The 14939-nt window shown below is 35.1% G+C and overlaps 1 protein-coding gene across 10 annotated transcripts in view; it reads right to left on the bottom strand.

Moving 5' to 3' along the window:
- Positions 1-14939, bottom strand: part of DLG1 (discs large MAGUK scaffold protein 1) — a 1062265-nt gene that overhangs the window by 128862 nt on the left and 918464 nt on the right. For 2 of the 10 annotated variants that reach the window (XM_011221690.3, XM_011221688.3), the window contains exon 1: positions 7922-8974. The exons of 7 other annotated variants lie outside the window; for them this stretch is intronic. In XM_011221690.3, coding sequence (XP_011219992.2) covers positions 7922-8155 — 234 coding nt within the window. In that variant the 5' untranslated portion in view covers positions 8156-8974. Of the gene's footprint in view, positions 1-7921; positions 8982-14939 lie in introns of those variants that run through there. One more of the 10 variants, XM_019796961.2, reaches the window with a different exon arrangement.

The following is a 14939-nucleotide window of genomic DNA, read 5'->3' on the forward strand; positions in this document are numbered from 1 at the left end:
TGTATCAGACTTTATTTATCCATTCACCCACTAAAAGACATTTTGGTTGCTTGCAAGTTCTGACAATCGTAAATAAAGGTGCTATAAACGCATGCAGGTTTTCATGTTGACATACTAACACATCTGGGTAAATACCAAGGAGTGCAACTGCTGGACACTATGGTCAATTTGGTATTTTTAAAAAGGCTTATATAACCATTGTAAACAGTTATTTTTTGTTTAATCTTCATCTCTATACTTTTCTAAAGTGTCCTACTGTACAAATGATTAGGTCTTAAACATCATTTGAACAAATTTTTAGTGGGTACATATAGAAATTCCACAATATTCTTCAGGGGAAAAGGTGAACAATTAATTTCTAAATCTGAGTCATGGTCTCAATCTTACCATTTAGCTTTAGTGGCCTTTTGAGTGGGCACTTAAACAGTGCCAACAGGCAGCACCTCACAACCATTACAAAAGAGTTTTTATACCAACCTTGGTTTCTTGGTTAGCCAATACCCAAAGGAGACTATTTCTAACTATTCTCCTAGAAGCTATCCTATCAAAGTCAGCATTTCCAAAGTAGTTTAAGAGGACTGTCTCCCTACTTTCTATATATTCTAGTTTAATATGAAGGCATTATATTGCTGAATATAACCAATTTCATTCCATAGAGATGAAGAAAAATATATAAATTTGATCTAAAACTTCAAAATACAACTATCATTACGCATGAGTCTAAATGTATGAAACATGTATAGAGGAAGGTTAGGCCAATTCAGAATGGTCCAAGGTGGAGATGTCTTGGTGTGACTAGACCTGCTGCCTGGTGGGGAAAATCGGCATATAAATGGCTATAAATGATGTGCCATATGCCTTTGTTTGCCTGGTAAGTCTATATTTATGCCTGTTGTCCCACTTCAATTATTAATAGTTTTCTCCTTCCATCAAAAGTACTTCAGTTTCTTCCATGAGTTACACAGTCATCCTAATAATAAGGAAATTGAAATGGTTTCTCTCTTCTCTGTCTCACCTCCTCATGAATCTCTCTTCCTAGAGCGGTAAACAGGAAGAGAATCACCAACTAGAGGAGCAGAATAACACTAGATGAAGTGTGATATGTTTCACAGAAGGCCTAAGGAAGAAATTCAAATAAATATATTTATAATAATAAAGTATCAGATAATATTGAATGCTATAAGGAAACAGTTTTTTAAAGGTAAGAACACAGAGTAATGTTTGGAGTGAGTATCTGCACAACCTTAAATAAGAATCCTGGAACGACCTGTGAAAAGGCACAGATAAGGAGATGTCTGAAGGCAGTGAGGGAATGAACCATGAGAATGTCTAGGGGAAAGAATGTTCCAGGCAGAGAGAAGAGAACATCAAGATAAAGGCTCTTAAATGGCCACAATTGATGTATTTGAGGAACAGGAACAAGGCCAGTATAGCTGGAGTAGAGTTAAGTGAGGGAGCAGTAGCAAACATGACTGGATGTACTGCCGGGGCAAGATCATACAGGTGTTTTGGTCTGTGGTTAAGAAGAATTATAAATTGGATCAGAAGCCATGGAAGGGTTAAAAATAAGGTACTAACATTCTGAAAGGATGACGCCGGCTGATGGGTGAACAGGCTGTTGAAAGAATGGAGACAGGGAGACCAGTCAGAGGTCTACTGGGGCAGTTCAGACAACAAATTAAGTAATTTAAACTAGTAGTTGTGGAAATTGTAAAAAGTGGTCAGATCATAATATATCCTGGACATAGAGCCAATAGGATTTACTGTTAGACTGGATGTGGACCATAGGAAAAAATAATAGAAAACGATTCCAAGAGTTTCTATCTTCAGCATCTCAGTGAGTGATGATGAAAGACGAGGATGGGGAGAACAACAAAACTAAAGACTTGTTTTCGACATGTTAACTTTCAGATACTTAATCTAAGCGGAGATACTGAATAGGAAGTTAGATAGACAAGTCTAGTGTATGGGGATTAGCTCCAGGCTAAAGATACAAATACTGATGTTATTTAAAGGCACAGGAGTGGATGAAATCACCTGAAATGTGAGTATAAAAAGACAAGTTCAAGGACTGAGCCCTGAGGCACTCTAACGTTTAGTGGCAGAAAGAGGAGGAAACTGCAAAGGAATCTGGGAGAATATCGGAAAGATAGTGTTCAACAGTAAAAGGAGAAAGGAATTTGAAGGAGGGAACGATCAATTGCGTAAAAGCTGTTGTGGGGTCAGGTAGAACAAAAACTTTGAAGTGATCATCGGATTTGACAATCCACTCCAAAAGAGGATTTTTTTTTTTGGTAGTTTTAATGAGAGGTATTATAGAAGGTATACATGCTGATGAGAATAATTCAGTAGAGGGAGAAAGACAGATAATGCAATGAAGAAGAGAGAATTTCAGAAGTCCCTGAATAGTCAAAGGGATGAAGAAGTGAAGGGTGAGCTGTAGGAACACAGATGGATCATTCATGTCAACAGGCTGGAATACAGAGTAAGACCATCAACTGAGAATGAGGGCCAGGAATTGAGTACTGGAAATTTATTGTGCAGCTTTGCAGCAGTGTGGAGGAGGCAGAGTTGCAATTAACCAAGGTTGAATCTTACCAATGAAGTGACAGAGGGGCAACAGAGTTAATGAAAAGCAGCACTTTTAATCATGGACCAAGGAATTTGAGCAAGGCAAGGAGGGAAGTGAGAGCATGAAAGGAATAACAGATAACGGAAAGTTGGGCTGAAGGTCTTTAGAAGATAAATTTTTTAAAAAAATCACTGTAATAGGGGAAGTGAGCTAAAAAGAAAGTTAGTGCTAGTCAGATAATTTGAAATGCTTGCAAATGAGATTTTTTAAGTGGTACGGTCAATGGTAATGAGTTCTTAAACGTAATGATTAAAGGGGGTCACCCAAGTGAAAAAGACTAGATTCCTAGAGGTAAGGATATCAAAGAATTGAGAAGTCAAGATTTCGGATAGATCACACTAGGATACTGAAAATCACTAAGAATAATGACAGAAAAAGCGGGCAGAGAAAAGATAGTAAACCAGGTGATCAAATCATCAATGAGTAGGAGTGACTGAAAGAAATGCAGATGACTAAAAAAGGTGGGGAAGTAGAAAATACTGTCTGATGGCATACACATTTTTTTTTTAAAGAAAGAGGAGATACAGTCACCCATAAATATCAATGATAAGCAAGGAAGACAGATAAGATTTCCCCTTTTTGTGAGTGATACAGAACACAACAGTATCACCAGGGAAATGCCAGGTGTCTGTGAGAGGAAAAAAGCGTGAACCACCAAAGAAGAGTCTGAGGATAAAGAAAATTTTGCTGATGACGAATTGGGAGTTCCAAAAGGCAGACTGAAAGGCCCTGGTAGGTCAGAGAGAAATGGGAGTTTAAAACAGATTAGACATATAGCAGAATCACTCACAGATAAGGAAATGAATAAGAGTGATCTGGAAGGTTTGGACTTTTTGGGGTGACTAAGGGTAAAAGGATATAGAGCATAAAATTAGTCCTGATGGTATACTTAGGAAAGCTTGGTAAAAGGTGAATAATCAATTTAACTTAGTTGTCTACTTGTGACTGTTTAACAATTTGCAAAAGGGAATGTTGGGAGGAGAGGAAAAGTTAGGGAATTGGTGGTCTCACCAAGAAGTGAGGTGCTCTTTGCCCCCCCCCTTTAAATCCTATACTTAAAGGTGTTGAGGTCTGGAGTTCTTAAAAAAGTGCATGTCTGTACTTACAGTTAATTTATTCAGTCAACACTATTTATTGAATGTCTGAATAAACTCTACTACCCTGGGTGCTGTAATTCCTAATTATCTGTATTTGAATTTGTTCATGGACTATCAAAAGTAATATAAAAAGAAAATAATAATATAATGAAGTAAAACTGCTAGGCACTGTTCTAAGTATGATACATATATTAAATCATTTAATAAAATTAACTCATGAGGTTGATACTATTATATGCATTTTTGGACAGTATGTCGAATGCACAGCTCTACAAAATTAAACACTTTATAATCTAGAATGTATCTGTTTAGGACAAATGGTATTCTTTTTACACAAATTAGCCTCTATATTTTTCCACATGGGTATCTGAAAAGTGTTTTCGTGCATTTTAATGTAGGACAGGGTTTTTCCTTTTAAAAAAACTATCCAATTCTTATTAAAATTTTATTGTTCTACTTCAATTATGATAAGTCAACACGTCTGTTCCATTCACTTGTAGGAAAAGAACTTTGTTGTTTTCAGCTCAATTTGGCATGTGAGTTGCTTGGGGGAGGGCAGAATCCTGTTTGACTATTTATAATGATCCATGTTAGGGATTTTCGAATAGTCCAAAATATAGGCACAGTTGCTAAACACACATTCTAAATGACCTACCACTTCACAGCTGTTCAAAGTTTATATGACTACTATACTCATTAATAAACACTGATATCGCCAAAGAGGAAAAACTTTTTACCTAAGGGCTAATCAAGTAGCAAAGACAAGAAATGCTGGAGTTCTTTAAAACACTCATGAATATAAAAATTGGTCTGAGACTGGAATAGAGGTGAGTGTGCTAAATAAGACAGAGCATATTGGCATTAAGTGATCCTAAATGCAAGAACAGAGGGAATTCTGAGGTAAAGAACCAGGGAGGATCTGACAACATGTAGGCCCTTTTTTTCTGTATAATCCAAAATTAAGAACATTAGTATGAAGCACAAAATAGAAAAAACTTACAACGAAGTAAAAAAATTAGAAACTCCTCCTAATTTAACATTAAAACAAAAACAAAAACAAAAAAACAACCCAAGGGCACATGGGTGGCTCAATTGGCTGTTTGCATTCAACTCAGGTCAGGATCCCAGAGTCCTGGGATTGAGCCCCCCATAGGGCTCCTTGCTCAGTGGAGAGCCTGCTTCTCTCTCTCCCTCTATTGCTTCCCCTGCTTGTTCTCTCTCTTTCTCTGTCAAATAAATAAATAAATAAATAAATAAATAAATAAATAAATAAAATCTTTAAAAAAAAAAAAAAGGCAACCCATGTGAACTTCTAGGACATAGCCCAATGACAAAAATGAGAAAGCTGTACAGTTACCATCATTGAGTAGGGACTCACAGGGGTGAGGAAATCAGGTACATGGGGATTTGTGTGGCCTGAAGGAAATATGAAGAATGGAGGGGGAGGAAAAGGGAAACATAGAAAGAAATGGGCTACTGTGAAGAACTAAAGGCACTGGTGAGGAAAGGAAAGTGGATTCAAGAAAAATAGGTACCTGGGAGGTTTCGGATTAGGTGCTATATTTTGGAAGGCCATAAACTAACAAGGTTTTGGTGACTGAAATGGCTAATAATCAATTCCATAGACATTTATTGAGCATCAACTATATGACAAGCCCTATCCTAGAAGCTGAGGGTGTTGCAGAAGTTTATAACCATTTAGCTTCCTTAATGACTTCATACTAAATTAGATATTACAGTAGAACCTAGCACATAATCGGAGTTATGAATGTGAATACTTCCAACACACAAGCAATTTAAATGAATCTCTAAATAAATTTTCTTTTTATTTATAGAGGGTATTTGGGGGGATATTAAATAATAATGACTTTCAAATTAATAAAACTTGATTTAATAGCAATTCTCCAAACTGCTAAAAGTATCATGCTGCATAGTTATAAGGAATTAGATTCAAACTTAATCTTGCTATCAAATCTTACAAAAAATATTTCTAACAACAGTGAAATAGGAAACCTGGTAATCACTGTTGTTACTTATCAATCAGAGAACTATCATAGTACTCTCTTCACAGATACATAGTATATGTTCAATAAATTATGAAATTTCATTAATTTACCTTGTTTTTAACAATATGCAAATCCTTCTGGTGCTACAAATTAAAAACTGCCAGCCATGGGTCAGTAGATGAAACAGAAAAATGTAGTCTACCATCAGCCAAGATCCAAATCTGTCTAATATTCTATCTCGGTCCTGTCATATTTTATCCAGTAAATGAATTCCAGTGAGTTACAACAAAAGACTTGGATATATAAAATATCTAACTCATCAGTTAGAAAAATATGTAGAACGAAAAATGGTATGATGGTACTTCAGAGCAGGAGAAATAAAAGCTAAAACCTTTGACCTAATGTCTATATTTCTAGAGATGAAATACAAAGGTAATGAAAAGACAAGTAAAAAAAGAGGTATGAAAGAAATAAAAACTAAGTCATTTATCAGTATAACAAATGATTTGAACCAAATGGGAGAAAAATAAAATTTTAAATGGCTTTGTAGAATTAATTGTGAACAAAAGTTTTTATTGAAATTATGACTCTATTTTAAGTACAACAGCAGCTTTTTCTCCAACTCCTAAGTAATTATAATGTAATTTTGTGGTTTCAATAGTTTTTTATGTGAACTATTTTGCTTGCCTTTTCATCTGTATACCCCTAATAAGACTATGTATCAGTGGTAGTGTGTATGTATACATATAGAGTACTGTGTACTTATATAAACTACATGTAAGTTTTTAAAGGTTTTTAGCACACCTTTTTCTATTGCCAATAGAAAATCTATTATGAATTAACAACACCAAGCCTTAGTCTTTGCATCCCTTTTTGGTATGTATAATTGTAGTCAAAATCAAGTTAGTTAAATTCTTCGGGCAGTATTCAATCTAAGAGTTAAATCATATCATTGCCTCTGAAGTTTTGATTAAAACTAACATCACTGCCTACAGAAGAACAATTAATGACTATCCCTAGCCTAGTAATTTCATTTCTCACACATTTAAGAGAAATAAGTACAATTTCTTACTTAAGAAATTTGACAATATTTTAAAATCAAAACTACTGAAAGACAATTCTAGTAACCAAAAGCAAGAAAGAAGCTGTTGACAGTTAATATTTATTGTGTTGCTTCTAATTATTAGAAAAAGATGGTTTTAAAGAAATTTATTTTAAAAAGCACTAGGATATGTGTATAAATTTTATGAAGTATTATTGATGTCAAAGGACAAAAGCAATCTCTCCTTGTTTTTAAATTAGACTATTTCTTAGCCTTTCATTTTTACTAAAGTTTAATAAATATCTATAGAAATATTTTAAAATATGAATAGGCCCCCAACCTCCTTTAATGCCAAATAAATATTTCACTTAAATTACTATTAATTTTCTATTTCCCCCATTATTTTTAATACTCATTTCCTCAAAAGGATTTGGTTTTATGTGAATTTTTTTTTTTTAATTTGGGAGATTTTTAGTGCTTGCTCATCTCTTTAAACTGTCAACTGACTATCTGAAAAAATATTCCTACAATTGTGTAATTACATAAGTTTAATGCTTTTTAAATTAACCCTAGATAATATATATTTATAGAAATGGAAGGATTCATTAAATTCCTTGAATAAACCATAATTTAGTATAACTTTATAAGATATAAGTATATAGCAATAGTCAGCTGTATTCAATTTATTCGGAAACACTGGGAAAAAAAATCTTTTTTTATTTTCTGTCTCTTTACCGTAACAATCTTCCTAAGGTTATCTAATGACATACAGAAGCTAAAGAGGTTTTTGGTTTGTTTTTTTTTGGTTAGACATCATACCTTACAGCATTTAACAGTCTAAAAATAAGGAGACAAGCATTATTAATTTACATTGCAATTTATGTATAAATGGTTTGTATTTTTAAAGAAGTCTCTCAACAGAATCAGACTGTTTTGTTTGGTATTACATAAGAGCAAAAGAGAAAACACTGTTTCCCCTTTCATGCTAAAGACCTACACAGATGGACTGAAAACACATATTTTTGTGCATCCAAGGTTTCAGTGCATAAGACTATATTTTTAATAAGAAATCTATATTAATACATTTGCAAAGCAAACGTAAACCAAAATATATTGAAAATAATTTCAACAAGTGGTATGTTACCTGGGTGGAGCTGGTGGCTACCGAGATGCAGTCAATAAAGCTGTGTCTTCGAGTGAAAAATGCAACTATCTGCTGCCAGCGTGAAGGTTCTGGCTCAGCTTGCAGTTCATCTGATGAACCCTTTTTTGCCCAATGTTTCTGCTTTGGGCCTACTGAGCCATGGCTAGAGCTAGTATTGCCTCCTCGACTGGCGCGAGAGTATAGAAGTGTGTTGTTCCCGAAAATGTAATTCATCTCTGCAGCCCTGCAGGTGGTTGCCAAGCAGTCTTACTTCTCTACCAGCTGCTGAGTGGTGAATGATCGGTAAAAACTGCAGCTAGAATTACAGCAGCATCACTTGTAGATCAGAGAAAATAAAAACCTTGAGAAATGATGCTCATTTTCTCTGTAATTTCTTCCCATGAAAGAGCTTGTATCTTCCCTCTGTACCTGTTAGTTGTATGATGGCTGAGTTTATATTTGCAGACAAAAAAGACGGCATAAGGTTGATGTCTTTCTCATGATTATTTTTTCACCAGCGTCTGCAGGAACCAAAAGCTGTTCTTTTGTTAGCTGATAACTAGACGGAATGAAATCCAGGAAGTGAGGTCGATTAGCAGGTAAAGAAGGATGTTATAAACACTGGACTACCAAGACCCTTTGGGGCTGCCTGATTTAATGCACAGGGTGGAGAAACCCTGGATTATGAAGTTTCAATCACAGTCTGTAGTAAAATCCAATGGCATCTTCACTGCTTAAATAATTATAAATATGAACTGAATTTAAAAATACAAAAGGATTCTCTTGCCAATAGTTCTGACTGTTTAAATAATTTTACTGAAGGAGCCTTTGTCATTCCCATATGAACTTTCACATCAGAAGGAGCTCACATTAATTAGTACCTTTAAAAAACTTAGAACCTATTTACATTCAAGTCTGAGGATCTGATGCTAGAGGAAAATCCATTTGTAATGGGGCATGATCATTTTATGTAATATACCGGTTCTTAATGCTTTGATAATTGAGTCTGGAGACAGAAACAGATTAATCAGCAAAATAAATATTTGGCTTCTGGAACTTTTGTGCTAAAAAAGAACTGTTAAATTATCACCATCATCTCTCTCATATACTGTAAATACTTAGATTAACAAGTTATGAATTGTTAAAAATGCAATAGAATTAAAGGTAAATTTTTTGTTTTATAACCAGCAACACATGTTTTAGCCAACACTACATAAATAATACTCTGGGGTTCACTAAATAATATTGTTTGATTGCTAGATAGACATTTTCTAACATCTACTATCTAGGTCTGTGTTTCTCAACATAGTAGTCTACCCCAGAATCACTTAGGATGCTGGTTAAAAATGCAGACTGGTATCCCCTCCTCATCAGAATTTTTTAGGGTAAGAGGGATCTTGAAATTTTCATTTTTAAAAAGGCCCTTAAGTGACTCTTAAGCAACCTCAAGTTTAAGAACCATAGATTCCTAACTCTGCCCTGTTAACACTGCTACATTAGTATATAATAAAATATATGGTCGTTTTAAAGCAATGTATGAATAAAAATGCTACTTGATAATTTACTAATGGTTGAGTAATTTAGTTGTTAAGTTGATATAACCACATCACAAATCCTAACCTCAGCTATAATGTTTTTCATATGTGGACTGACAAAAAAATCTTGCTTACTGTGCTTACCGCACCAACTAAATGCAGTCTACTGGAAACCAGTATTGGCAAACTATGACCTCCAGATCCATTGCAAATCTTGATTCAGCAAGCAAAGATGCTAATACTCTCTCTGATTCTATTTCTAAGATACAGACACATGCCCAAAAGAGTTGAGAATCATGTGGGACTCTTGAGAGCTAAGACGATTTGTGACAGATTATAGCACAAAGTTTGGTGCTTCTTCCCAAGGACTCTGCAGATAGTAGTTGGCAATTTTGTGACCCTAGACAGATTGGTCCTGTCCATTTGGGGGTAAGGCAACAGAGGAAAACACTAAGACTAACAGAGAACTGAGAATCCTCTGAAGGAAAAAAATTAAACCTCCTAAAAAAACAAAAGCAAAACCAGAAACCAGTAATACGGACCAAGCACTTAATAAACAACTGGTTGGTGTGGTTTACAAATGCTCCAGTAATTGGTTTGGCCCCAAAAGATGTGCCTTGATGATCCATGTCTGATGAAAACTCAAGACGGGGGGAACCCTAGAACTGATACAGGTTCTGTTATTCTGGATTGGTATGGATGAGGATATTGTACGCAAGTGCTGAATGCAAATTTCCTACTCACATTGCAAACAATAACAACACAGACAATGAATACTAAGCCATTTGTGTACATACATTTCTTATCCTAGGGAGCCAAAGAACTCAAAAACAATCTAAAGCCGAAAGGTCACTCCATCCCATATATCCCCTACGTACTGGGAAAAGTACTTTTCAATGCACAGATTTTCTAATCAAATCCACTGACATTAAGAAAGCAACTCTGAGTTTTGAGAAAGGCTTCTTTATGAAAATAACTTATTACCTGTGCTACAAAAATCTAGGATCATCTTATCCATTGCCCAGTAGTCAATGCATGCATACAAAACCATACGTGTACTTAAATCACAAATGGTTTCATGTGATTTGATTGGGAGATGAAAGGTGACCAGTTCCTCACTGATTTCCACTTGAGAATGGCCCTACTCATATAGCAGAGCTGAAAAATAAACTCTATGTCATTAAAATAAAATTTAAGCTCATTATGGAAACTGGAAAGTCTATTTAAAGTAATGAATTAAAAAATACACAATGTTGAAATCACTAAATAATTATTAACATTTTAATATGATTTCAAGATTTCTTTCTGTACAGTTTACTTTTTTCACAAAATGATAATACTATCTATAATAGGTCTCTAAACAATAAAGCTTAAGTAAACTGAGTACGTCCACTTAGTGGATTATTATATAACCAAAAATATGATTATGAAGAATTTAGAGAAATTTATTTTGTAACATTAAATGAAACTAAGGACCATTCAAAAATATATATATAGAATAGGTAGGCCCTCAATTATTTGTTTACCATTCCAAACTCACAAATAAACCCAGAAGTCTTCAGGTATAGTAACAAAGGCAAGGATTAAATAATCTCAGTGAAAAACTTAAAAGGTTGGGAGGAAAAACAATATTAAAATTCTAAAATACTAAAAAAAATTACAAGTAACTACAAAGCTACCATACTATAAATGCAACATAAGAGGCATTTTCCTTACACTTTTATCTTTATGATATGGCCTATTAAATTTCAAAACGTGCAACTGTACTAAGATAAGCCTTCAAAAAATTTTTTCTAATTTATTTAAACAAAACAAAGAACACACAGTTCACCCACTTTTCCCACTCCCCTGCCTCTTACAACCAATCTTTTGTCCATGTTATGAAAGAGATCACTGGTATTTGTCTTTCTCTGACTTATATCACTTAGCATAATGCCTTCAAGGTCCATCCATATTGTCCCAAATGGCAAAATTCCATTCTCTTTTACCACATGTACCATAATTTCCTCATTCATTCTTCCATTGATGGATTCTTAGGTTGTTCCCCTATCTTGGCTACTGTAAATAATGCTACAGTGAACATGGGGGTGCATATTTATCTTTCTGAATTAGTGTTTTCATTTTCTTCAAATAAATACACAGAAGTAGATTTGCTGGATCATATGGTAGCTTTATTTTTAATTTTCTGAGGAACCTCCCATACTATTTTCCACAATGGTTTCACCAATTTACATTCCCACCAACAGTATATGAGGGTTTCCTTTATTGCATATCTTTGCCAACACTTATTATTTCTGCCTTTTGTTAACAGTCATTCTAATAGGTGTGAGGTAGTATCTTGTGGTTCTGATTTGCATTTTCCTAATGATAACTGATGTTGAGCATCTATGTTTTTATGTACCTGTCGGCCATCTGTAGGTCTTCTTTGGAAAAATGTCTATTCAGATCTTCTGACATTTTTAAGTCAGTTGTTTGGTTTTTCTGCTACTGAGTTGAATCAGTTCTTTCTGTATTTTGGATATTAGCCCCTTATCAGATATGTGATTTGTGATTATTTTCTCCCATTCAGTAGTATGCCTTTTCATCTTGGTGGCATAGCTTCCTTTGCTGTGCAGAAGCTTTTTAGTTTGATGTAGTCCCATTAGTTTGTTTTTGCTTTTGCTGCTTTTGTTTTTGGTGTCAGATTCCAAAAATCATCACCAAGACCTATGTCAAGAAGATTACTGCCTATGTTTTCTTCTAGGAGTTTTCTCCTAGGATGAAACTAAGCTGAGGCGACTGATGACACAGACTGGTTATTTGCTTAAAAAACTCAGCTCATATACATACAAATTGCTTCTGTAAGAGCACCATCTTGTGGTCAAACTGCATGCAGCCTATAAGATTACCTTAACACACCAGGGCCATCCAAAAAAGTAAAATTCAACATTTCAATATATTCCAGAGATGTGAAAACAACATTGATTTCAAAAAATACCCATTATATACTCAAAATGGGAAAGATTCTATTCAATAGGCTTATATTTGCTTATGTCTATTTTTCTGCTACCCTCATTTCTCACAACATTAGAAAAACTACCAACTACTGCTGGTGATCTCATTTGATACTATTCTCAGTAGGGCTGGATGAAATGTATCCACACTAGGTGATATACTTATTTAAAATAATTATCTGCTCCCATACTCAGTTCTATCGTCAAATTCAAGTCCTGCTCAACTGTTTACTTTGCACATATCGGTTTGAACATAATGTTCCTTGCCATTGAAAACAAAAGCCAAATATGAATTCTTTAATTTCCTCAATGATCAACACAACATTCCATACTAACCTACTGTCCTTCTTGTCAACTCATCCTGATTTAAACCTATTTTGAAATAGGCTGGAGTTTTATTTGTTCAGTTTACTGTTCTGACCATTTTTTCTACTTCCCAGCTCATTTTCAGTTTTAGGAATCGTGACACTGTTCTTACTATGATAGACTATTCATAACTGTTTAAAATCTAAGCTTTCTGTAAAGATTTCTCATATAACAAAAAAATTTATCCACTGCGTCCTTTTCTTTCACAGAATTTTCTTAATAATAATTTTTTATTATATGTTAGTCACCATACAGTATATCCTTAGTTTCTGATGTAGTGTTCCATGATTGTTTGCCTATGACACCCAGTGCTCCATGCAATCAATATATGCCCTCCTTAATACCCATCACCAGCATTCCAATCCCCACCCCCCTCCCCTCTGAAGCCCTCAGTTTGTTTCTCAGAGTCCATAGTCTCTCATGGTTCATTCCCCCTTCTGTTTACCACCCCCTTCATTCTTCCCTTCCTTTTACCCATCTTCCTGCTATTTCTTATGCTCCATAAATGAGTGAAACCATATGATAATTGTCCTTCTCTGCTTGACTTATCTCACTTAGCATAATCTCCTCCAGTCCAGTCCATGATGCTGCAAATGTTGGGTAATCGTTCTTTCTGATGGCTGAGTAATATTCCATTGTATATATGGACCACATCTTCTTAATCCAGCCATCTTTTGAGGGACATCTCGGCTCCTTCCACAATTTAGCTATTGTGGACAATGCTATGAACATTGGGGTGCATATGGCCCTTCTCCTCACTACGTCTGTATCTTTCGGGTAAATATCCAGTAGTGCAATTGCTGGATCAAAGGGTAGCCCCATTTTTAACTTTTTAAGGGACCTCCACACTGTTTTCCAAAGTGGCTGCACCAACTTGCATTCCCACCAACAGTGTAAGAGGGATCCCCTTTCTCCACATCCTCTCCAACATTTGTTGTTTCCTGCCTTGTCAATTTTTGCCATTCTAACTGGTGTAAGATGGTATCTCAATGCAGTTTTGATTTGAATTTCCCTGATGGCTAAAGATGTTGAACATTTTTTCATGTGTCTGTTAGCCATCTGTATGTCTTCATGGGAAAAGTGTCTGTTCATATCCTCTGCCCACTTTTTGATTTGATTATTTGTTTCTTGTGTATTGAGTTTGAGAAGTTCTTTGTAGATCTTGGATACCACCAGTCTTTTATCTGTAGTGTCATTTGCAAATATCTTCTCCCATTCTGTGGGCTGCCTCTTAGTTGTTTTGACTGTTTCCTTGGCTGTGCAGATTTATCTTGATAAAAGTCCCACAAGTTCATTTTTTCTTTTGTTTCTCTTGCTGTAGGCTTTTCATAGATGGTTTTTATGAGATTGAGGAATGTACCCTTTATCCCTACACTCTGAAGGGTTTTAATCAGGAAAGGATGCTGTATTTTGTCAAATGCTTTTTCTGCATCTATTGAGAGGATCATATGATTCTTGGCTTTTTTCTTGTTGATATGATCTATCACACTGATTGATTTGCGAATGTTGAACCACCCTTGCATCCCAGGGATGAATCCCACTTGGTCTTGATGGATAATCCTTTTAATGTACTGTTGGATCCTATTAGCTAGGATCTTGTTGAGAATTTTGGCATCCATATTCATCAGGGATATCAGTCTGTAATTCTCCTTTTTGATGGGGTCTTTGCCTGGTTTGGGGATCAAGGTAATACTGGCCTCATATAATGAGTTTGGTAGCTTTCCTTCTGTTTCTATTTTTTGAAACAGCTTCAGGAGAATAGGTATTATTTCTTCTTTGAATGTTTGGTAGAATTCCCCAGGGAATCCATCAGGCTCTGTATGGACTCTTGTTTTTGGGGAGGGTTTTGATCACTACTTCAATCTCTTCCTAATTAATTGGTCTGTTTAAATAATCAATTTCTTCCTGTTTCAGTCTTGGTAGTTTATAGGTTTCCAGGAAGGCATCCATTCCTTCCAGGTTGTTTAATTTATTCGCATAAAGCTGTTGACAAAAGTTTCTAATGATCCTTCCTATTTCATTGGTGTTGGTTGTGATCTCTCCCCTTTCATTCATAATTTTATTAATTTGGGTCCTTTCTCTATTCTTTTGAATAAGTCTGGCCAGTGGCTTATCAATCTTACT

This window comes from Ailuropoda melanoleuca, chromosome 1 (genome assembly GCF_002007445.2).
Source record: "Ailuropoda melanoleuca isolate Jingjing chromosome 1, ASM200744v2, whole genome shotgun sequence".
Classification (NCBI taxonomy): domain Eukaryota; kingdom Metazoa; phylum Chordata; class Mammalia; order Carnivora; family Ursidae; genus Ailuropoda; species Ailuropoda melanoleuca.